Source organism: Mirounga leonina, unplaced genomic scaffold (assembly GCF_011800145.1).
Source record: "Mirounga leonina isolate KUSES-001 unplaced genomic scaffold, KU_Mleo_1.0 Mir_165, whole genome shotgun sequence".
Lineage (NCBI taxonomy): Eukaryota > Metazoa > Chordata > Mammalia > Carnivora > Phocidae > Mirounga > Mirounga leonina.
In genome coordinates, this window is record NW_023270415.1 from 16,206,401 (window position 1) to 16,231,925 (window position 25,525).

The following is a 25,525-nucleotide window of genomic DNA, read 5'->3' on the forward strand; positions in this document are numbered from 1 at the left end:
CAAATTATTATTTACACTACATGGAGACCCATTTCATACTTGATATCATCTTAGCTTTGGCTGGATAAGATAATTTTAACTCAGACAAAGGAAGATATGGTATGAAGCAGATACTCACAAATTAATGTTTAATGTGACAAATACCAAATCACAACTGCCAGCATTTTCTTGTTTATAGATGAGAAAATAGTGGTTCATGGAGATTTGGTAACATGTCCAAGGTTACCTACTGATTTGTGACTAAAACAGGATTCCAAACGAGAACCTGTCCATTCATGCATTCATCCCTACATTCAACACTTACTGAGATTCAGATACTTGTTTGGATCTCTTTCCTCTTAAGATAAAAAGATGTGAAGAAATCATTCTAGCAGAGGTGTGAACACAAGGTAAGGGAAGCAGAAAGTGAAATCCACTTTGGTCTGCTGGGAGTTACCTATCAGCAAGAGTTCTTTGAGGTGGTGACATTTGGTCTTTTCATAGATCAGTGTTGTCCAAACTTACCCAACTAAAAGACGTAGGGTACTGGTTAAAAATACAGATTTCTGCCTGATTCTGATTCAGAAGGTTGAGATGTGGGACCTATGAGTCTTTATTTTTGATAGGGGCCTGAAGTGATTCAAGGCAGCATAGTGAGGAACGCGGTCCTACTTTGGTAGGGCTCTCAAAACTGTCGGAACCTTGAAGAGTTCCCAGCTCTACCCTGCTCCCCCTGAGAGCCTGGGCAAGAAGACACTCCCCATGCACTGTTCTTTTCCTCACACAGGGCTGATTTCTTCTCACTAGAGTGCTATTTTAAGACTCCTAAATAGAAGTATTATGCAAATAGTATTTAATAATGGCATTTAATAAATCTTTCTTTCCCAAGAACACACATGAAGTTTAGATGATCCTACAAAGTGTAATGCCTATTTATTGCCTTCTAGAAAACAAGAGACATTAAAGTTTGTAGGATCATTCACACTTTCACTTTTTATTCCTCTGGTGTGTGTGCGTGTACGTGAGTGTACTTTCTTAGACCAACAACGTCTCATTTGTTATTTATTGGTAATTCAAACAGCATCACAGAAATTAAATTCAATGTGGTACAGGATTTAGAATAAAGTTTTGAATAATTTTCAACCTAATTCTTGAAACAGGATAAATGTGTTTTTGTTTTACAATTTTAAAACATCATTTAAGCTTTTAATATACATTCATATACATGTGCTAAGATTTTTTTTCTAAAAATAAATCATATGTCTTGAATTTTATTCACCATATTTCTCCTTGATTTATTTAATAAGGTGGGCCAATCTAGGAATGAGGGTAAAGCTAGAAGTGGCTATTCATTCTGGTCAGATCCCAAAGCTGCATTAATAAAGTAAACTGGATGTTTCCCCCTTAGTGAGAGCAAAAAGGACTCAACTGGATTGGAGCATATTTTATGACACCTGCTTTACCATAGCATCTTAATTAAATAAAATTGCCAGCATCTGCCTGACAAATAATTGAAAAAAAGAATGAATTCTCTCATTTTGCAAAAGATATAATTTTAGGCAAAGCTATGTATTTTCACAGGTGGTGATTCATACTTTCCTCCTTTCACCAAATGAGAAGATTTTGCTAAATATCTTTAGGGTTATTTTAAATTAGCCACTAAAATTCAGAGAATGTATAAAAGTTTCAGTTTGTAAAACATGCAATTTTTAGGGAATATTTTGAATTTTTCCTACTAATTTTCTACATTCATTAAAATCTAAGTGGAAGGATAAAACTATATTCAGCCAAGACAGCATGAGCTACTGGCCACTGGCCTACTGAAATAGAGGCTGTGTGAATGTGAGAGTTTTTGTCTACAATTCATCACAAATACACATACATTCCCCTCTCTCTCTCCCCCTTGGGGGTAAGGATATGGGAAGAAACTATGAGATTCACTTCAATTAAAAGAAATAAAACCTAAATGTGGAAAAACTGGTTCCAGTTAGCAGCCAATTATTAATAGTTTTTTTTAATGAGCAGTTATTACAGGTTTTTTTAAAAAAATCATTACTGATTAGTTAAAATCAATTTATTTGTAGATAAAATTCTCACTCTTCAAGGCTCTTTATACTCCAGGATCTGTATTTTCTCCTTCTCATTCTTTTTTTAATTTCTTCAACCTCAAGGCATTGTGTTTTATTAACTATCTTTCTGAGTAAGATGTGGATTGCTTTAAAATAGACATTTTGATTTTCTGGGTTTTACTTTTCAAGTGGGTTTGGAAGTACTAATAACCCTGGAGATGTTAGTTGGCTTTCCAACTTTTAATCTTCAGTATAAACAATTTAAGCTAAGTTTTCCAAAATTAATATTAATTTAAACCATCTGTCCACCATCTGCTAATGTGAGATGCAAAATCAGAGTTTCTTTGTAATCTTTAATCAGACAGTTAGGAAAACACATATACATTCATAAAATGAATTTAAATTTCTTAACAAAGGAAATCTGAAAAGTTATTCTGAAGGCCATGTATTCTTGGAGTGAAATTAACTTTTGCTCCAGTGTGATTTTATGTAAATGAATACCAAGTGTCGATAGGCAAGTTGCCTAGTATACCAAGATCACAAGGTAGAAACAATATCCATTGTCATGTTTTCAAGAGAGAAAAGAATGCTGTGAGTAGTTGATATGAAATATTGATTTAAAGAATATCGGAGTTTGTATTTGTCTAAAATAGAAATGTCAAAATGGGGCTCACTTCTGCAAAAAAATATAAATGTATATAATACGTAATATATATAATATATAACATGTAACATATATAATCATCTTTTTGGGCAGTAAATTTAAAATGGGGTCAAAATTTTTAATGTCTTCTTTGCCAATAATCTTATTCTCTTCCCTTTTCAGAGCTGACTGGGTCTTAAGATATTAACTCTAGCATTCCTGTATAACCTGCATTGATCCTTTACTAACTCAGCAGCCTTTTTACTTCTTTCCAAATTACTTCTTTTAGGAAGGTGGAGCTACATGATGCAAAGTACATCAGTAAATGTAAAAAAAAAAAACAAAACTAAATCATTCACCCTGATGTCTTCTATACAAAAAGTTTGACATCTGGATCATTATAAATTGAATTTTGATGTTTTCATCTCAGATATTTGGTGCTTTACAGAGGCAACATCCATGGGAATTCAGAACAACTATTTGAGTACTTAGATTTAGAAATGCCTGTCAGCAAATATGAGATAAATTTGGATTTTAAAGAGATTTTCCATAATTATAAGCTTTCCATTTCCACGCTTAGTTTGTTCTTCAATAGAATTTTTTAGAAGGTCAAGCTGAAAATATTCGTTGGAAAGCGGAATGTGAACCAACTTTTTATTTTATGAGGATGAACACATTACATACTCCCCCTCTTATTAGGGAGATTTCACTAGCTGTTGACAATGATGTAGAGTGGTGCTTCGCTGGCATGACATCTAGGGAAAACGACTCTGCTCCACCACCACACAAAACCAATTAGAGAACTATTTTCTGCGACAGGTCACGAATTTACGTGGTTTCTCATGAAAAGATGTACCTTTTAATTTCTTTATTAAGATGACATCCGTGTCCCTTGAGACTTTTGGGGATGCTAATCATTTGCTCATCATGCAAGAACATACACTAACGGAAATCACATTACGGGACAAGGGTGGAAGACTCTGGTCCCTTGTTTCACATTTCCAAAGGTGCTATTTTGCAAGCTGATCATTAGAACCACATACATTAACAGGATAACTTGACAGGAATCTATTCAAACTCTAGTAAGAAGCCAAAGGGAGGTGGTAGTACATATTCAACACCTGCTTGTGTACTGTTGAGTTCAAAAACATGGCCATGGTCAAATTATTTGGACGTCAGAAATTCAGCAAGCTTCTTGGTGTCTAAGATTAAGATATCAAGTATCAGCAGAAATTGGTTGTTTTTGAGCAGTGAATAAAATTATTCAACTTGCCACAAGTTTTTCCTTAATCAGCTTAGATTATTTTTGTATGACGTATTAAAAGGGAAAACTGAAAAGTTTGCTAATTTGTCATATCTATTCATAAAATTTAAATTTTTTTAAGTAAGAGTGACTTTCTTTTTTTTAAAGTGAATAATAGAGTTTTGTTATTATGAAGCCAAAAGCTCACTTAGAATATAAACACCAGCTATGGCCTTTATTTGTATTATAGTAAGTATTTCATCAGCTCTAAGGTATTGGGAATATCCTCATCAAATATTTATTGTGAATCAATCAGTGCTGAGCTCTGGTCTAAATTTTGGCAATAGAGGAACTGAAGAATAATGAAGGGAAATAGACAAATGAATTAGCAATAAATTCACAATTTATTAAATGCCATTACAGAGTGATACTGAGAGTAATGGGAGCCTGGAGAAGAGGCGTCCAACACAACCAGGGAGAAGAGATGGTCAGTGAAGCTTTTGGAAGGAAGTGATATGTGACTATGGCCTCAAAAGATGAATCCATGTCAGTCATCTTTTCAGGAGGACTCACAAAGAGAAGAACAGCACTCAGGCAGAAAAAACAGCAAGAGGAAACACAGGCACAAAAGGGCATCGTGTGTGAGGAGGAAATTTCAAACAATTTGGTGCATTAATAGTGCATTAAGGCAAAAAAAATAAAAATAAAAATAAAAATAGTGCATTAAGGCAAGCTGTAGAAAGAGATGAGGCCAGAGAGGTAGGAGGCGCCCAGATCTTGGGAAGCCTTGTGGGGATTACACTACAATTGCTCTAAGATGCATGATTTTTTTTCCATTTCAATTTTTCTGAAATCAGAGTATTGGGAGAGACTTGCAGGCAAAGGAGTAAGTTGTGAGGAAATGGATATTGCCTGTTCATTTTCTGAATACTCAGCCATGCTGACAATGTCATCCCGTTGGATCATTGTTTTTTCTCCCCATTACATTAAAATGGCAGCACTGAAATGAAGTTGCTCTGTGTACAAAACGTTGCTTCTGATACTCAACAAAATAATTACAGTAAGAAGAAACCACCTAAATTCTTTAGGAATAGAACAGAAAATTCCAAGCCTGGTTAGAGAAAGATGAAAAGGGTTGAGCAAAGAAAGGGGCATAAGTAAAGATGACCTAGATAAGGAATACTCAGAGTCAGTGAAAGAACCAGAAGGTGCAGTATCAATAGAGTGAAGGAATAGGGTGTTTTAAGGAGGAATGAGGGATCTGCATTGTCAGACCAAGTAGAGAGGTCTAGTCAGTGAAGGTCCATTAATGGCCTCAGCAAGGCAGAAAGAAGTATGGGCAGCAAATGTAGGAAACTCTTGAAATACTGGGATGCAAAAGATAAAAAAAAAAGAAATGAAAGGTAACTAGAAGGAGAATATAGGAGAAGCATGGTTTTAAGCTATAGGTAAGGACCCAAGAGAGAGAAAAAAAATGAAGATATATGTGTGGGAGGAATAAATAAACACCAGCCCTGTGGAGGCAGGAAGTAAGGGTGATGGGGACAGGTATTGGATTTTCTTAAACGTTCTTTGAAATTAGAGAAAAGGTAGTGAGGAAAGTTGTGAGACACAGGGATATCTGGGAGATATGCGAGGATCTGAGTGAGATGATACCTGATGCCTTCATTTTTCTTGGGAAGGAAAGGAAGGAGAGTGAACTCTGTTGCCAGAGCCCAGTGAGAAATGGGGACCTGGAACATAGCCTTTCCTGCCCTCCCACCAGCATGCCCAGGCAGAAGTCAGAGGACAAAGAAGTGAGGATAATCTAGTCTGTACAGATCAGACTTCTGGGACATACGACATACAAAAGTGAAGAAATGGAATAGCTAGCCCAGTGATAAGCTGATGTGGAAGACCGTGTGCTAAGATGGCCACAGTAAATTCTTTCTATCTCTACCTGTGCTCCTTTGCAATGGGACTCTGCCATTCTCCCAGGAAGTGGTGGAGTGTATTTTCCTACCCTTGAGTTGGGGCTGGCCTGTGACCGCTCTAATAAAATGTGGTATAAATGAGGTTTTGTAATATCTCAGCCTAGGCCTCAGGGGGCTTCTCACCCACCTGAAACACTAGCTGCCATGTAAGGACATCTTGAGAATGAAACATCATGTGTACAAGGAGGCCCAGCCAGGCATGTATGTGATGAGGCCGTCTTGGAACATCCAGTCCCAGTTAAGCAGTCAGATGACTCAAGCCACAAAAGTGACTCAGGTCAGACTGGTTGCTTGAAGGCATTACATCTAGGGGAGGTTTGTTCTGCAGGAATAGATAGCCGATACAGCTGGAAAACATGGGCCTTCAAGGAGGATGAGTAAAGAACATCCCAACTCTTCCTCTCAGCCCTATGATGTTGGGATGTTTAGTGATCTTGTTGCCGTTTTCTTTTTTCTTTTGTAAGCATTTTATTGAAGTTAGAAGCATAATACACTTTTTAAAATTAAAAATACATTCTATAGCAGTGGTTGCTAGGGGCTCAGGTTGGGGCAAAAGTGGCATGAATATGTGGAACACAGAGGATTTTTAGGGCAGTTAAACTATTCTCTATGATAGTGAATAATATCCATTGAATGATGGATCCATGACACACATTTGTCAAAACTCGAAGAACTGTACAACACAAAGGTGGACCCTAATGTAAATCACAGACTTTTAATAATATATCAACATTGGCTCATCAGCTGCAACAGAGTATGGGATATAATAAGGAAAATTCTGATCAAAGGAAATAGGATATATGGGAAATCTCAGATCTGATAAATTTTCTTTAAACCTAAGACTGCTCTACAAAATGAAGTCTGTTAATGCGTTCTAGCTTTTATTTCTCTTTTAATCATTTTTAAAATCAGACCAAGCCAAACCAAACCAAAATCACAGGTGATGGCAGGAGAGTAGGGTTCCCTAAGTACCCTCAAGATTTTTATAATTCATTTTTTACTGTGAAAATCACTGTATTCAAAAACATAGTTTTCTTTTGTATTGGTCTACAAACAAAACAATAATATAAATATTCCATATTTTGTCTATAGAAAAATGTAACAACTTAAGGAACAATGGGGAGCTTATGATTTATGGAAGGTACTTATAGAAGTGTTGCTTACCTCCAAGGAGAACAGTGAAAGTGTTACCATGTTGTTTTTGAAGAGTTTTCATGAAACCTAAAGGATCCTTTTGTAATTTCAGGGCCTCTCCAAGGTAAGGAAGCCAGCCTTTTATCAGTGGAGGCTCACCAGGTCTCCTATAAGAAAAATAAACAAACAAGAAAAAATTAAGTCCTTATTTTAATACATATGGGTTATTAATCCAGCCTAAAAGTAAATGGATGAATTACACAACTTTTTTCAATTATTTTATTTAATGATTACTATATAATCATAGATATGAATTAATTGGGCCCCACCAGTATGTGACTTTGGGGTAGACAGTTCAATTCACAGCTTTTGGTGAGCAACATTTTTGAGAAATTGTATCTTGTAAGACCCAAATGGCTGGCTGAAATGACAGCTACACTCAGTAAACATTTTATGTATGAGAGCTCTTGCTGAGTGTTAGATGTCAGGTAGTTTACTTGCCAAAGTAAAGCTCTTTGTTATCAGATGTCACTTTAGACTGGAATTATATAATTAGAAGAGCAGTTAATAATCTTGAAAAATCTTTTATGCTGTTGAGAACAATAAAAAGCTCAACATTATTTCCATGAAGTATATCTTGCTGTATTCTTTTGTAGAGTTTTTTATTCAAATTACAAAGGACTAGGAATATTTGTCAAATTTTACAAGACAACATATGAAACACGTTCAGTGAAACACTGAAATACTGTGAATTAAAAAACAAGTTTCTTCTTTTTTGACCTATAATCTTAGCAAAACTGGACTTCAAAATTTCTTCTTCTTCATTTATTTGGTGAGCTCAATCTGATTTAAAGTAAAAAAAAAAAAACAAAAAAAACCCAAGGCCATTTTATCCTAGAAGGGATTAAAACAAATATTCAAGAGAACTCTGATAATTCTCTATCCCATCTGTGAAGATGACTTACACTAGAGGCAGTACAGCCCATTCTGATTAATCACAAGATATTACTAGCTCAAGACCAATCAAAGATCAGGATTATGATCATACTCAACATGGAATTTTATGTGGTTAGATTAACCCTATCAAAAGCTTTTATTTTCCCACAACCCAACATGGTAGAATTAAACTTAAAAAATAAACATCAGATCTTTCAGGGGGAAAAAAAAAAAAACTAACACAAAATAAACCCAAGGTATGATAGAAATAAAGAAAACAGGTATCAAAACTCTCCTTTCTGTTTTTAGAAGACAATTGATTTTTATACTAATTTACAAATGTGTGCTATTATTTAAATATATGTACTTAGAAATAGGAAGACAAGAAACATGACATAAAAATGTGTATCTTCTTCTTCCTCCCCTTCTCTGTTATTTTCTTAAATGCTAGCTTTACCAATGGAGACTTGCTTTTTTGAGAAATACAAAAGTGTACCAAAAAGTGCAGTAATAGTTAATTCTATATCCAAAGATTAAACAAGAGATGACATATATGATTGTAGAGTAGGATCTCTAAGTCAGAAATTGCCATAGCATTCAGGCTCTCAATCAATGGCTTCCAAATTTTGCAAGTGATCTTAGTTCACAAAATTTCCTTTCAAAATATTAACTCTCTTCCTTGGTCTATTTTTATCCTGTTTTGTTTAATGGTGCTTGGATGTTGCATTGTGACAAAGATTTTGAAAGGCTTTTTGTCATATCATAATTTAATGCAACTAATTTCATCCTCTATGCTCTGTCATTTGGTCAAAAGCTGTATTCTTCATGGATTTCCGTGGGGGGAAAGGATGGAACTCAGAAATCCAGAGGAATATTAAGTTAATGTTTGGAGTTAGGGAAACACATTAGGAAGCGGTTTTATTGTTACAAAGATGAGAGGATCATCATTTCTTACAGCTGTGTTCATTTTGGCAGCAATGAGCTTAAAACTATGAAACACCATGTCACAACTGCATATTTTCAGGAAAAAATATAGTGCTATTTCAACTTATGACCTACCGAAGACGGGCAACAGAAATCTGTCTTCATCAGTATATTTGTAAAAATTATTTAGAGAGGAAAGACATCATCATAATGGTCCAGAAAGACCTGCTGACATATGGCACAGTGCAAATACTGCTATTTGTCTCTCTCACGCTCTGTGACTTTGAAAATGAAATGTCCACTGCCCACTGCTGAGTGAGGGGATGGGATGCCTAATGCTTGTTGGGAATGATCAAGTCCCAAACTTAAAAGGAACAGGTTCTGAAGCAATGGTGGGTAACTAAAAAACAAAGAAAAACAAAAAACACCCTGAAAACAAAAAAACAAAAATTGTGGTCCACACCCCCTCTCAATCCCACTTGAACACTATACACTTCCTCAAATATCATCTTTACTACTTAAGACACTAGCAGGATACAACTTGTAAGTAATACAAATTAAAGCTTACAAAGTTTCTTAATAATTAAACCCAAGTTCTATGCATAAACAACTATCACCACTTGCAATTTCTTCCATACAAATAGTGGGACACATCTTGAAGTTTATGAAAAATGTCAAGTACGGTCCAAATTTCTCTGGAAGCAAATAGTGGAGAAGAATCTAAATACATAAAATGGCTATAAAACATAAGAGATGTTTTAGTTTTCCTTTGGTTAAAAAGAAGCATATAAGATTTGAAGAGGTGAACCAACATAGAATACTTCATTTCTAGTAATAGTTGCAGTTTGTCTTTATGCTATACCTTTAGTTAAATAAATAGGGAAAAGGTTTGGCTAGTGACCTATCACACATCGTTCCCTGAGACATTTAAAGCCCAGCATTTTCCACAGCAATCTATACATGTCAAGTAATTTCTTCTATTCCACTTTTCCTGGGATCATTCTAGGCTAGGAGTCCGAGTTATTGTAACAACCTTCTAAGTAAGTGGTGAGCAATCTTTATACATGTACACCAATTCAGGAAAAAAAAAACCTATGCGTTGATTAAGTTTCTGAAGACATAAAATATTTGTATTAGGTCATCTAATATCTGTAACAGTGCCTTAATAATTTTTTTAATTTTTCCTAATTAATAAAGATTTTCTTTTGTGTAAAATGTGTGGTTAAAATGTCAGAAACTACACAACTGATGTGCAATGCAGTATCTGATTATAATAGTGACCTTTTGAACAAACTTTTGGTTGAGCAAAGAACTTTTAAAGCTGCCATTTTACCTTTCCTGGACTTACTTTAGAAGCTTCTTAATTGGAAAATATAATTTGGTTCATACTGTCTCTTAGAACTGTACTTTTGAAACGTTCTCTATTCTTCCACTCTTCCTTGGCTTCAATGCAGGCATGAGGAGGAGTCAGTCGGTAGAAGGCATAGCAGGGTCTTGGCATACTGGCAGCCTCTGTGAGAGCTCATGTGGGCCAAGGAAGCACAGAATCACATGCATTGCTTTGCCTGGAAGCTAGGAGAGATTATCAAGTGGGGACACTTGAGTAAAGGATGCAAAGATGGAGGATCACACTCAAAGTCCTGGCCAGGAGGCATACTGGGAAGCCAAAGATGATCACATGAACATCTGTACTACAGGACTTTCCAGATCAACAGAAAGGAAGGGGAAGAGTTCTCCTCCTAAATCTCATTTTATATATATATATAAAGGAGAACAAGTTTTAAACCCAAAGTGACTGGAACTACTTTTCACTAGAAATAGTGTTTTCTGTCATCAGTAGAAATCAGTTATAGAAAAATAAATTTGTGCACATCTAATACTGGGAAATTTTAAATCCAGCATACAAGTTATGTAGACACCCAGCTGTTGTTTTAACTTGAAAATGAGAATGAAAATATCAACCTTAGAGGTTTAGCATTCAGACTGAGAGAGAGTCTTTGAAAATAGCTAGTGTACAGAGCGGGATTAATTTTTCCAACCATTCATACATTGTAAGCAGTTGTACATAAGTGGTTTTGCTCTCCCATTCTCTGTATGAATGGTTTTATTTTTCAACCTTCCCTGTTATCTATATAAGGAGTTTGGAAGAATCACTCCCATCTTCACCACAAGAAAAAAGCTGAACAAACTGAATATCAACAACTCCTCTTAGATTCATTAGAGAACTGACGCTGCAGGGCAAACCATTGCCCTAAAAGCTATAGAGACAGGTGAATACAGAAAATCATAGTTTACTGGGAGCAGAAGCTGCTGCTATAGCCTTTAAGAGAGACACTGAAAAGGTAATTGACTAATTGCTGGAGACTGAGCAAGGACTAATTTGTAATATAAAATCTTCTAAGGGCCCAGACTTATTAGGGCCTTCACAGTGCTCACACAAGGGGAAATAGATAATCTGAATTAGTGTGCATTTACCAAATAAATTGAGTCAATAACTTATAATCTTCTAAAGCAGAAGGCACCAACTCTAGATCTCACTGGTGAATTTTATCAAACATTTAAGGAAGAAATATTACCAATTCACTCTAATCTCTTCCAGAAAATAGAAGCAGAGAAAACACTTCCTAACTCATTCTATGAGGCCAGCATTACCCTAATACTAAAACAGACAAAAACATCACAAAAAAGGAAAATTATAGATCAATAAACATAACATATATGTGAAAATCCTCAACAAAATAACAGTAAGTTGAACTCAAAAGTGTATAGAAAGAATTATACATTAGAAGCAAGGGAAATTTATTCCTGGTATGTAAGCCTGCTTCAACATTCAAAAATCAATTAATATAATTAATGTAATCCATTACCTCAAAGAAAAATCATCTGATCATGTCAATAGATACAGAAACATTTGACAAAATCTAACACCTATTCATGATAAAACTCTCAGCAAACTAGGATTAGAGGAAACTTCCTCAACTTGATAAAGAACATCTACAAAAAACCTTAATGCTAACATCATACTTAATAGTGAGAAACTAGATACTTTCCTGCTAAGATCTGAAACAAGGCAAAGATGCCCCTCTCACCACTCCTATTTGACATTATACAGGAAGTCCTAGTTAATGCAATAAGACAAGAAAGGGAAATAAAAGGTATACAGATTGAGAAGAACTAAAACTATTCTTGTTGCAGATGACATGATTGCCTATATATAAAATTTCAGAGCATCAACAAAAATACCCTTCTGTAACTAATAAGAAATTATAGCAAGGTAGCAGAATACAAGGTTAATACACAGAAGTAAATTGCTTTCCTATTTTCCAGCAATGAATAAGTGGAATTTGAAATTAAAAAAAAAAAAAAACACAAGACCACTTACATTGGCACCCATAAAAATGAAATACTTCGGTATACAAAATGTGTACAAAATCTACATAAGAAAAACTATAAAGCTGTGATGAAAGAAATCAAATAAAATTTAAATAAGTGAGAGATATCCTATGCACGTCAGTAGGGAGACTCAATATTGTCAAGATGTCAGTTCTTCTCAACTTGTTCTATAGATTCAATGCAATCCTGATCAGAACCCCCGAAAGTTATTCTGTGGACATTGACAAACTGATTCTAAAGTTTATATGGGAAAGGAAAGGACCCAGAATAGCAAATATGATATTGAAGGAGAAGAACAAAGTGGGAAGACTGATACCACTCAACTTCAATACTTACTATAAAGCAATAGTAATCAAGACAGTGCGGTATTGGTGAAAGAATAGACAAATAGGTCAATGGAACAGAAGAGAAAGCCCAAAGTAGACCAACACAAATACAGCCAACTGATCTTTGACAAAAGAACAAAGTAATTCAATGGAGAAAGGATAGCCTTTTCAACAAACAGTGGTAGAACAACTGGGCATCCTCTTGCAAAAATATAAATACAGACACAATTCTTATACCTTTCACAAAAATTAACTCAAAATAGATCAGAGACCTAATTGTAAAATACAAACTATACAACTCCCAGCAGATAAAATAAGAAAAATCTAGATGACCTTGGGGCTGGCAATGACTTTTTAGATACAACATCAAAAACACAACCCATGAAAGAAAAAAAACTTCATTAAAATTTAAAAATTCTGTTCTGCAAAATACACTGTTAAGAGAATGAAAACCCACACTTCAGACTGGGAGAGAAATCTTTGCAAAACACATACCTGACAAAGGACTAATAGCCAACATATACAAAGAACTCTTAAAACTCAATAAGAAAAAAAAACAATTAAAAATGGGCAAAAGCTCTGAACAGACACCTTACCACGGAAGACAAACAGATGGCAAATAAACAGATGAAAAGATACCCTGCATCATGTATTCTCAGGGAATCGCAAATTAAAACAATAAGGAGTTACCACCACACATCTATCAGAATGGCCAAACTCAAAACATTGACTGACCCAAATGCTGACAAAAATATGGAACAACAGAAACTCTCATTGCTGGTGGGAATGCAAAAGGGTACAGCTACTTTGGAAGACAGTTTGGCAGTTTCTTATAAAACTAAACATACTCTTACCATATGACCCAGCAACTGTGATCCTTGGTATTTACCCAAATGAGCTGAAAACTTGTGTCCACACAAAAACCTGCACACAAATGTTTATAGCAACTTTATTCAGAATTGCCAAAACTTGGGAACAATCAAGATATCCTTCAATTGGTGAATGGATAAACAAACTGTGGTAAATGTGGTTGGTAGAATATTATTCAGTGATAAAAAGAAATGCACTATCATGCCACAAAAAGACATGGAAGAACCTTAACCACATATTGCAAAGCGAAAGAAGCCAATCTGAAAAGGCTACACACTGTATAATTACAACTATATGACATTCTGGAAAAGCCAAAACTATGGAGATTATTAAAAGATCAGTAGTTGCCAGGGGTTTGGGGAAGAGAGGGATAAATAGGTGTAGCACATGGGATTTTTGGGACAGTGAAACTATTTTGTGTTACTATAATGATGCATCTATGTCATTATACGTTGGTGAAAACCCATATAATGTACAACACAAAAATGATCCCTGATGTAAATTAGGACTTTAATTAGTATTAATGTTTAATATTGGCTCAACTGTAACAAATATACTATACTGATACTAATATTTGTGAAAACTACAGTGGGTGGGAAGGGGGCATATGGGAACTCTACAATTTCAATATTTCTGTAAACCTCAAACCGCTCTATAAAATAAGGCATATATATCTATATAGATATAGATATCTATACATATAATAATAAATTTTAAGCAGGAAACTAATATGAAGTTTTTATTTTTTTCAAAAATTAAGGACATTAAAAAAAGATGGGCAATTCTAAGGTATCAGTATTGGGCAGTGTGTAAATTGATAAAAACAAGTATTTTTTTTTTAAGAACTTATTTATTTGTTTGACAGAGAGAGACACAGTGAGAGAGGGAACATAAGAGGGGGAGTGAGAGAGGGAGAAGCAGGCCTCCCACGGAGCAGGGAGCCCGATGAGGGGCTCGATCCCAGGACCCGGGGACCATGACCTGAGCCGAAGGCAGACACTTAATGACTGAATCACCCAGGCGCCCCTACAAACAAGTATTTTTTAAGAGTAAAGAGTTCTAAACTGATGGTTACCAGAGGGGAGGTGGGTGGGGGGATTGATGAAATAGGAGATGGGGATTAAAGAGTGCATTTGTCTTGATGAGCATTGGGTGATGTATGGAGGTGCTGAATCACTGTATTGTACACCTGAAACTAATATTACACTGTATGTTAACTAACTGTAACTTAAATTAAAATTTTTAAAAAGTGTAAAGGTTATAGAATCCAAAAAGTAAGAAAATTGCTGTGGATTATCCCCAGTCACAATAGGCCCATTTCTTTCTATGACCTCATAAAGAGCCATTGTTAAAGAATCCCAAGCATCTATTTAAGACCTTGGAGGGGCTGAGGATTTTGTACCTTCTAGCTCAGGAAGCTGGTTTTCAATGACCTGGGATTTGACCAAAGTTAGTTTCTTCCGTGGCACTGTAGGGTTTTTATCTATTTTGCATATTAATTTTTTCACTTTTAAGGAAAAAGTGAAAAAATTTAATAATTCTTTTAAATCATTTTCTTATTCTTTTTTCTTTATTTTTTTCCATTTTTAAAATTTAGTTTGTTAATGTTTTGTTTACCTTTATTTTTTGTCTGACACTGTCAATTTCATCATAAAGTTCAGTTTTTCAAATTGGCCTTGAAAGTGATTTTCTTTTGAAGTAAACTGGATCAAGTTTCTCCCCAGCTTTTCCCAGTTTCAAGCTGACATTGGGACACGCTGCCTCCAAGTAAGTGCATCATGCTGCCAGGCCTCTCGGCCATCTCTGCTGAGGAAAAGACTTTATTGGCGACTACCATTGGCAAGGATATATTTGCCAAGGTGAGGTTGGCCCAACACATTTGGGAAAGAGATGGTCATGACAATCATTAATGAGTTAATCTTGTTAACTACCTTATAAAATCAAAATAATGAGGGCCTTGGATCGCTCAAACATTGTGAAATTATTTGAAGTGATGGAGACAGGAACAGTCTACCCTATCATGGAGGTAGTGGGGAAGAGCTATTCAATTATCCAGTGGATCATCACAGCAGGAAAGAGAAAGAGGCCCCAGGCAAATTCAGCCAGAGAGTGTCTGCTGCACAATATTACCACCAAAAGGGTATTGTCTATATACCTAAAGGCAGAAAACCAACTACTGGAAACTGATATGAACATCAAGGTTGCAGACTCTGGCTACAGTAATGAATTCCCCTTTGGCAATAAGTTGGATGCCTTGTGTGGCAGCTTCCTTATAACGCCTTGGAACTCTTTCCAGAGCCAAAAGTAAAATGGCTTCATGGTAGATGTATGGAGCCTAAGAGTCACCTTATATACTCTGGTCAGCAGATCCCTGCCTTTTGATGGACAACTTAAAGGATCAGGGAAAGCAATACTGAACAGAATATACCATATTCACTTCTACTTGTCCATAGTGTTAAAACTTGCTCAAGACATTTCTTATCCTCAATCTCACCAAGAGGCGTGTTAGAGCAAATCATGAAAATTCCATGGATGAATGTGGCTTATGAAGATGAGGAACTAAAGCCTTACATGGAGTCACTCCCTGAGTAAAAAGACCCTGGTGGACTGAGTTGATGGTGCTCACTGGCTTCACAATGTGAAGAGGGGTGGGTAGAAGCAATGACATGATGTGAGGCTGTGAGATTATCTGCCTTGAGTCCCTTTCCACAGACAGAGGCACCATAGGCCACCATATGACACTCACAGAGTTGGTCAATATTGACTTTTCAGAGAACTTTGTTCACAGTGTATCTTTAAGTGAATAAAGCAGTTAAGTAACCATAGGCATAATAGCATAATATTGTTTTCCTAAACAAATATGGGAAGGAATATAAACACAAAGAGAAAGGTCTGATATGCCTTAAGATGTCAATGGTCATTATTGCTGGTGGTGAAATTACAGGGGTTTGATAACTGGTATCTTCTAATTTGCATGACACTTCTTTTGAAGAGTATTTGCCATTTATTTTGTAGAATGTCCCTCAATTTGGGTTGTCTGATGTTTTCTCATGATCAGATCGAGTTGGTAACATTTTGGGGAAGAATCTCACAGAAGCAATGTGCCCTTCTCAGTATATTGTTTTTTAAATTAAAAAAAAATGCTATTTTAGTGTTCAAATTAAAGCCACGTACAGAAGGTACTGTCCTCTAAAAAGTAGTTGATGGCAAAAAAGTACACTCTACAAATGAATCCAAGACTGATTCTATAAATGAGCTCTACACTCCTAATCAGGTGAGTAGAGAAACAGCCTGAGATCCACCATAAGGACAAGTAGCACCCTCCCCACCCACACTCCAAAAATGCAGAGCAGACACTGGGGTCACACTCTGTAATGGCACAAAACATGGACACGCAGTGCCACCTGGGATACCCTGTTACTTGCACCAGGGGCCAGGGGACATACTAATGAGGCAGGCAGAGTTGATTTCTGTGACAGACAGGAAAGGGAGGAGTGCTCTATACAAATGGGGTTGCAACCAGTGGACTATGACAACTGGGTTCCCTGATCATCTCTTCAAGGCTGCACTTGGACAAAGAAACATTGTGGCACATAGCACACTGTCTCCACTCCCTCACAAAACCCCAGGGCATCTCATGCCTACAGTTAGGGAGTGGGTTAATTTTTTCTCCTTGTATATGATAAACCATATATTCTTTAGGACTCTTGATTCACATGTCAAACATAAATGATCTGTTTAGTATTTGTTTACTGCAAGAATCAGAACTACTGTAATCTCTTTTCAGGATGAACATTAATCCAACCCTGTCTAGAAAAATTATACAATTCATTACCATAAGTAATCTTTATTGTACCCTGTGCTTAACCTTCATTTTCCCCCAGTCTTATAATCTTGCAAATCCACTGGTGCTGTGTGATTGGCATCTGGTGTTCATATAACCTCTGCCTCACAGAGAATAAATGAAAAATCCCTAGATAAAAATGCCACTTTTCAGTGATCCAACCCTCTGCTCTTTGGTAACTTTTGTACCACTCTAGAAAGTTCTGTTAACTTTGCAGCTCATAAATAAAGCCTTTACTCTTGAAATGTTTTGGCTCTATCAGGATGGCAACTGACTTAAAACTTGATTTAATTTCCCAGTAGCAAAAATATCACTGTTCAAGCACTTTTAATCAAAGCATTAAATGTAATGGCAATGTAAAAGCAAGCAATGCTGAATGGTCACAAATTTCTCCATTATTGGCATGGAATCATAGCAAAACCAATATGAACATGGCTATATCTTCACACCCTGAGAGTAACTTTTCAAGCCGTATTTCAGTTGAACCTTTTTAGCTGTCAGCTCATCTATGTGATTGTGTGATCTGAACAAAGCTTTGTCTGTGGAATGTGCCTTGTAAACTCAATTCCATTAGTAGATTTATACTAATGCCTTGATCAAGTGAGTGACTTGTAAGTGCTTCTTTGGATAAGAAGCCAAACCACATCCATGTAGGATTTCACTCAGAGAAGTCTATGATTGAGCGCTTTTTTTTTTAAATCTGGGAGGAATGCCCAGGTTGGCACCAGTGGAATAATGTCAAGACATATTAAAAAAAAAAAAAAAAACCCACAACTATCACTTAAAATTTAACTGAGTCTCAAACACGCCCCACAATGACCACAACACCAGAAGACATTTTTTAATGAACTTGACCCTGGGTTAGCAGGGCATAGTCCAAGCCCTCATCCATTCTCATGGGCACTACTACAATAGCTACCTGATTGATCTTGCCACACTGCATGGCTCAGGCTACCAGCTACCACCAGTTTGCTGACTTTGGCCAATTTACTTAAACTATTTGTTCCTCTGGTTTCTCACCTGTAAAATGGATATACTGTTGTACTTTCTTCATGTAAAACATAAGCTGAAGCATGTAAAGAACTGAAGGCAATGACTTGCATGTAGGAAGCACTCAGAACGTTAACTACTATTATTATTATATTAATATTATTGATCTCCACATCACTACCTGAGATCACCTAAAATACAAACCTAATTGTGGCTCTCTCCTGATTTCTCTTTCCTAAAAGTTTTCAACTGAGTACCAAATTTTAAGATATTTTTTCATTTGCTTGCATACTTCCTTTACTTGCCTAATTTAGGTATTAGTTTAGGGCTGCAATATATGATTTGCTGGTCAGGGGTGGGGTACCAGAACCATCTACCCACCTGGAAAGTAATTCTAACTTCTCGGGCTTTGTATTCTCTGGGCAAACGCTCTTAAAGGATCAAGTGGCTCAGAAGAGCACTGTATCTTAGGAGAAAGCCAGTCAAGAATGTTTAAACAGCCTAGACAATTCCGAAAGATGGAAATCGATTCATAATTGAAAGTTATTTCAACTCCCTAATTAAAATAGAAAACCATGCAACTGAATTTGTAATTTCTGAGATGATCAGTTGCTAATTTATTTTACAGATGGGATTTGAACTGGACTTCATGCAAGAGATATCAATTCTATTAACTCATCATTTCTTACATTTGATTAAATTGTTTGATTTTGAAATGTTTAATAAAAAATCAGAACCCACAGTTTTGTGGAAACTGAATTATACCAGAGGGCTAACCCAGAAAGCCTTAGTAATGACAATATGGAGATCAATGCCCACATAAAGGCACAGTCAAGTTATCAACTGACATTTCAACAACCAAAGCCAATGAAGAAACAAATTTCCAAATTCTGAAGGTTGACTAAAATAACCAAGTACAGCTTATTAGAACCATAGGAAAGGCAATACAAGGGTACTCCAGTTTGCTGAGGTGGGAAGCTAATAAAAAGCCTGAGGACCATATGCTACATCTGCTTCAGAATGCAAAAATTCATAACCATATTTTACATTGAGTCAACTATTAGCACAGCAAAAGCTAATAGTATCTCTATATTTGTAACATAGAACATGGCACTGAGAATGGCAACATTTTGATTTTGTCATGAATTAGAGGGCTTTTCAAAAGGAAAAATACTACTTGTTTCCAAAGATTGGTTCCTACCTTTGGCTTATGATTTTAGGTTACTGCATAAAGGAGTGTATGACTACCTCAGGAAATCGATCATCACTAATATTACAACATGGAACACGGAAGACCCAGCATCATATTTATACACAGAAATTCCTAAGGTTTGCAAATTCTAAAATTAAAGATAATCCCTTGCTTATTTTAAACATAATGCTTGCAGCTTCCTTTGCTCATGCTACCCTCTCTTATGTGCACCCTCCCACTGTTTTGTGAAATCAATTTTCAGTATTTATACCATAATCATCATTAAAGTGTGCTCAATTGCTTTGCTTTTGTGTTTGCCTTGTTTTCTGTGTACCCATCACTAATTCTTATCAATCTCTTTCAGTACTCTCTAAAATCTCTCTCAATATGGTCAGACATATGGTCCTGCAATTTTCATATAGCTCCTCTTCTATTTTCCATCAGTTTTTCTTTTGCTCTATTTAAGGACTTTCTTGACTTAATCTCTCTCACAGATTATTTTATTTCTACTCTTAGATTTCTAATTTCCCAGAGTTCTTTTGTGCTCTCTGATTACACATTATACAAATTAAATTCCGTTCTTGTTTTATGAATGCAATTTCTCTTATCCCTCTAAGACTAATAAATATAATTTGGGGGGGGGGTTTCTGTCTCCAAATTGTCTGTTTCCTCCAAGTCTTTGTTTTTTTTCTGTTTTGTTGTTGTTGTTGCTGTTATGCTTTGCTTTCTTCAGTGTCTTATGATCCTTGGCTTTCTTTCAGATCTAAAAACAAGGTTGTGTGTGTGTGTGTGTGTGTGTGTGTGTGTGTGTTGGTAGGGCTGATGGACTTCACCATATTGTGATTGGAAGGGGACCTAATCATTTTAATGAGCTACCCATCTTTGCTAGTTAAATGGATGAGGCCGTAACTTTTCATGAATTTTAATTTTGCTTTGGGGACTTGGGAATAAAACATAATACACAACTATCTGTAAACACATTTCCTGTAAAGAGTTAACATTAACCAATTTTGAATTTGTCTTAATTATAGTTTTTTGGAGGTTACTGCCAAAGTCACTTGCAGTTGTGTTTGTAGATAAAAATTTTAGAGTTCACTTTTATTTACAGCGGTGAGAATAGATGGAAGATACAACAATATGAAAGTCTGGCATTAGAGGTCAGAAAAGAGGGACAGATGATGGGTTCTACAGTTATGCAAGTCTGTCAGTTAAAATTGCAGGGTGGAGTAAGGGATTTTATTATTTCACTGTTCCTAAAATTAGTCCAACACTCTTGCAAGTGATATTATCTTGTTTCAGGGCTAGAAGGATTAAGGAGAACTGGCAGAGGAAACTGAAGTACAGATATATTCTTTTTTTCTCATGGGAGAAGTGTGTGTGTGCGTGCGCACTAATATTTGAACTGTGACTTAAACAAAGTGATGCCAATGTCAGTAAAACATTAATTCTTTCCACAGACCACCCTTCATATGGCAGATGTCTTAATTCCCAGTACAGTAAAAAGCATTAAAAAAAGCAAGGACTCATATCTCTCCCCTTCTAGTTCCTCAGATACTTCATCCCTCCTCAGAAATATGTGAATTTTGACGGGACTCATTCATCTATAGGAGGTGTTTTTTCTTTCCTCTATAAATAGGGTACAAACTAAAAAAACAGAAGCCACCATTTGAGTGGTAAATAACCATTCTACCATCTTGAGAGCTTATAGGTAACTACTCAAAATAGTCATTTAATGATTGTTTCAAAATTTATTCTGCTTCTTTCCTAGAATTAAAAACTCCATTCTGTTATTTCCAAAGGATTTCATGTAAGCATGTAAGTATGTATATATATGCACATTATTTTACACACACTATTTTACATAAGTACAGAAATGCATATATATATATATATGTATTAATGGCAGGGAAAGTACCTTAAAAATTAGGGACAAATATAAAGAAGTCTTATAATTCTGTAATGAGGAGACAATCCAATAAAAAATGAGCAAAAAATCTGAATATTTCACCAAAGAAGATATTCAAATTGCCAATAAGCACATGAAAAGATGCTCAACATCACTAATCTTTAGGGAAATGCAAATTAAAAACTAAAATGAGATACTACTGCTCACTTGTTAAAATGGCAAAAATCAAAAAGAATGATTGTACTAGTGTTGGCAAAGATGAGGAGAAATTGGAACTCTCATACACTGCTGGTGGGAATATGAAATAGTACAATCACTTTGGAAAAGAGGCAAGCAATTTCTAATAAAGTTAAATGTACACTAATGGGACAACTCAGTGATTCCAATTCTAGGTATCTCTTTACCCAAAAGATATAAAAACATATGTCCACACAGACTTGTATGTGAATGTTCACAGGTGCATTAATCATAATAGCTAAAAATTAGAAACAATCCACATGTCTATGAACTAGTGGGTAGATAAACAAAAGGTGGTCTATCTATATAACAATATTATTCAGCAATAAAAAAGGAACAGACCACTGATGCATGCAACAACACTGATAATCCTCAAAAGCATTATACTAAGAGAAAGAAACCAAGCACATAATTTTAGTTATATGAAATTTCCAGAAAAGATAAAAATAGAGGCAGAAGGTAAATTAGTTCTCCCTTGGGATTGAGGGAAGGAGCAGAAATTAAATGCAAACAGCCATAAGGAAACTTTTTGGACGATGGAAGTATTCTAAACTGGATTGTGCTGATGGTTGCACAACTATATCAATTTACTAAACTCATCAAAGTGAATGAATTTCATGATATGTAAGTGTCTCAAAGAGCCTGCTGAAAAAAATGGGGTATTTTATATGATTAGTTAAATATTTCAATTATCGGCACGCCTGGGTGGCTCAGTCAGTTAAGTGTCTGTCTTTGGCTCAGGTCATGATCCCAGACTCCTGGGATTGAGCTCCAAGTCAAGCGCCACATCAGGATCCCTGCTCAGTGGGGAGTCTGCTTCTCCCTCTCCCTCTTACCCCCTCCACCCCTTTCTCATGCTCACTCTCTCTCTCTCTCTCAAATAAATAAATGAAATCCTTAAAAAAAAGTTCAATTATCAGACAAGTCTTTAAATAAAATGTATCATGCCAAAATCTCCTTTAATGATTTTGCTGAGCCATCTATATGACTTCTACAAAATTCCCTAGGTAGGACAAGGTCTTAAAACTGGGAGAGTTTGGATTTTACAAATAAGAAAACAGAATCAGAGAAGTAAAATAACTTGTCCAGTCACACAGCAACAAACCAACAAAAAAGATCACAGTCCAGGTTTCCTGACTCACAATCCAATGATTTGTTTTTCTCTATACCACACCATCCAAAGAAAGATAGGCACATGTCAGGGTTAAGGGAGTCCTGACTTTCTGAAATCAGATTTTTCTCTTTTCTGATATGTTCTGCACTTGCGATGAGCCCAGAGGTGATAATCCTATAAAGTAAATAAACATAAGATGTTATCTCCCATAGGGCAACTTCTGTTTGTGGCTAAATGAGCCAAGATGAAGAAACACTTCAAATAAAAGACTCAGCTGGAATAACATAGTGAAGAGGTTGCTTAGCTTGAAAGGGAGTCTGGCACCTAGCCACTATGATTCATAAACTATAATGTAATAAACTGTATGAACAAAAATCTAATTTCCATATTCAACGCTGGTTACCTGAATGAGCCATATGAGAGCTAATTTTTGGAAACAACATTAATTCTCTGGAAACAAAATGAGCCACTTGGTACCAGCCAGAGTTTGGTAGCTAAAGGGTTTCAAATTCTACCACGTATCTGTACCTATTCTGCATCTCCAGATTCCGAGAGGTATCTCTAGAAGCTTCTTAAATTGAATCTTAGTCTAGCTTAATGTCTGCTTTTTAAAATCACCTCCAGTTGATCAAAGTATATTAAGAGGCCAAACATTAGGCATCTGAAGCATAAGAAAAGATGAGGACATGTGAGTCTCAGAAAGCTTTCGTCTTCAATACCATCAACTCGGGGCTGCACTGTTTGTAACAAAGTGACGGAGACTGAAGGATTTGTGGCACCAAAGATTTCAGAGACTAGAACCAGCAGTATTTACCCAAAAGGACTCTGGCAAACTAATCCTTACCAAAATCTCAGTTAACCCCTGCAAAAAGTGAATATGAGGACTTGATATCCCTTAAACATAAATTTTTAAGGAAATTGCTTTAGGGCTGTGATAAATCGCGGTAGTGTTCAACATAACCAGTGTTCCTTCCTGTAGGAGCACTCTTCATTGATGCCTTATCAATGCCAGGCTTAAGCATGTGACTTTCTTTGGCCAGTGAACTGTGAGCAGTGACACATGCCACTTCCCAAGCAGAAGCTTTATGAGCCATCACATGGCTCCACTATGTTCTCATCCTATTGACAGGTTTAAAAATATCCCACACCAAGATTCTCTTTAAATTTGGAACCTGGAATGAAGACTATGACTCATGGTGAACATAAAGATTGAACAAGAAATAACAACTTTCAGTTGTAAGCCACTTGGCTATTTGTCACTGTAGTCTTACCTAGCCAAATATGACTGAAGCAACAGTTAAACAAAAAAAGGATGTTCTTATTAATGGACTACATGGTACTTGGCAGATCTCACACTGCAAGATAAAAATGTTGATATATACTCCCATCATCCTAGACCAATGTTTTACAAAGACTTTTGATCCAACATGTACACTATGATATGTATATACATGTATACATATATGGATTTGTAGATCTATAAAGTCACAAAACAATACTTACTCTTGCTTTGTGTGATGTACTCTGCTATTTTCTCTTCTATTTACATTTTTAAATGTTTGCTGGAACCCACTAAATCCATTTCAAGTCCCACTATTGGGTCACTATCCATTATCCTACTTTCCACCCATTGTCTACCTTGTTGAATGATCCTTAAATGTGTCTTCCTATTTTTCTTTTTCTCCCAAATTTTAATCCAATAGTACTTGACCCTGGATTCACCATAGAATCACCAGGAAGATTTTTTTAATATACTGCTCCCCAACATCAGTGATGGTGATTTTTTAAAAGTCAACATATTAAAATGAATTGCTGCAACATACATTTAATTATCAACTTTCATATAAATCATCTGGACATATATTTGTTTTATATTAATATGCATGCTTCTGTTCCTGAAAATCTGCCACTTTAATTTAACCTCCATCACAGGGGGTCCTGAAATTGTCTCCTATTTGATCATATGGCTCCCTTTAGATGCCAATGATTTCAAATAAATTTTGGCTACATGTAGCAATCTCAATTAGTTGGGTCATCCATTAATCAATGGATCAATCAATTCATTAATTCAAACAATTACTCTGTACTCAATTTGTGTCAGACACTACTCTACATGACAAGGGCACAAGGAAGGATAAGAGACACATGTGAGAGCTCAGTGTTGATGGAGGTAGGTGTTAGCTAGATATAAAAAGATAACGAAGAAACACGGTAATGACTGTGATGACAGGGGTTACTACGGATTACATATTCTACTTGTAGCTCACTTATTTTGATTTCAGATTTTCAGAAGCTTCCATAATTCATTGTTCCTTACCATTACTCTCTATTGAATTTAACACCCTCGTTCATGCATCTGCTTCTCTTCCCTGTATATCTAGTGTCCATATACCCTCACCAAAGGAATACTGCTACTCAATAGAAATACAATGATATTTGCTGATTGTACCTGTCCTAGCCACATAAAATTATGCTCAAATCCCAAAATAAACATGCGACTCCCAGAATATATTCACAATCCTGCAGGATGTACTCACATTTTTTTCTCAACACATGTAATTAACACATTATTTAACTTCTGTGCTTGCTAAGTGGTGTTTCGATGGCCCCTCTCTCATTACTATCTCTGTATTTCTGTGAAGTAGGAACTTAGAATATTTAATAATTCATCCTATTTTGTTCTAGCCTTTGCTAGTCACTGGCAACTCTGTAATAATTATTTTTCTTGTGATATAATAACAACCATATCACA

The 25,525-nt window shown here is 35.8% G+C and overlaps 1 protein-coding gene across 3 annotated transcripts in view; it reads right to left on the minus strand.

The window, feature by feature from the left end:
• Window positions 1–25,525, minus strand: part of LOC118014870 (cytochrome P450 7B1) — a 179,740-nt gene that overhangs the window by 21,099 nt on the left and 133,116 nt on the right. For all 3 annotated transcript variants that reach the window (XM_035011240.1, XM_035011241.1, XM_035011242.1), the window contains one exon: window positions 7,072–7,208. In XM_035011240.1, the coding sequence (XP_034867131.1) occupies window positions 7,072–7,208 (137 nt within the window). The remainder of the gene's footprint in view (window positions 1–7,071; window positions 7,209–25,525) is intronic.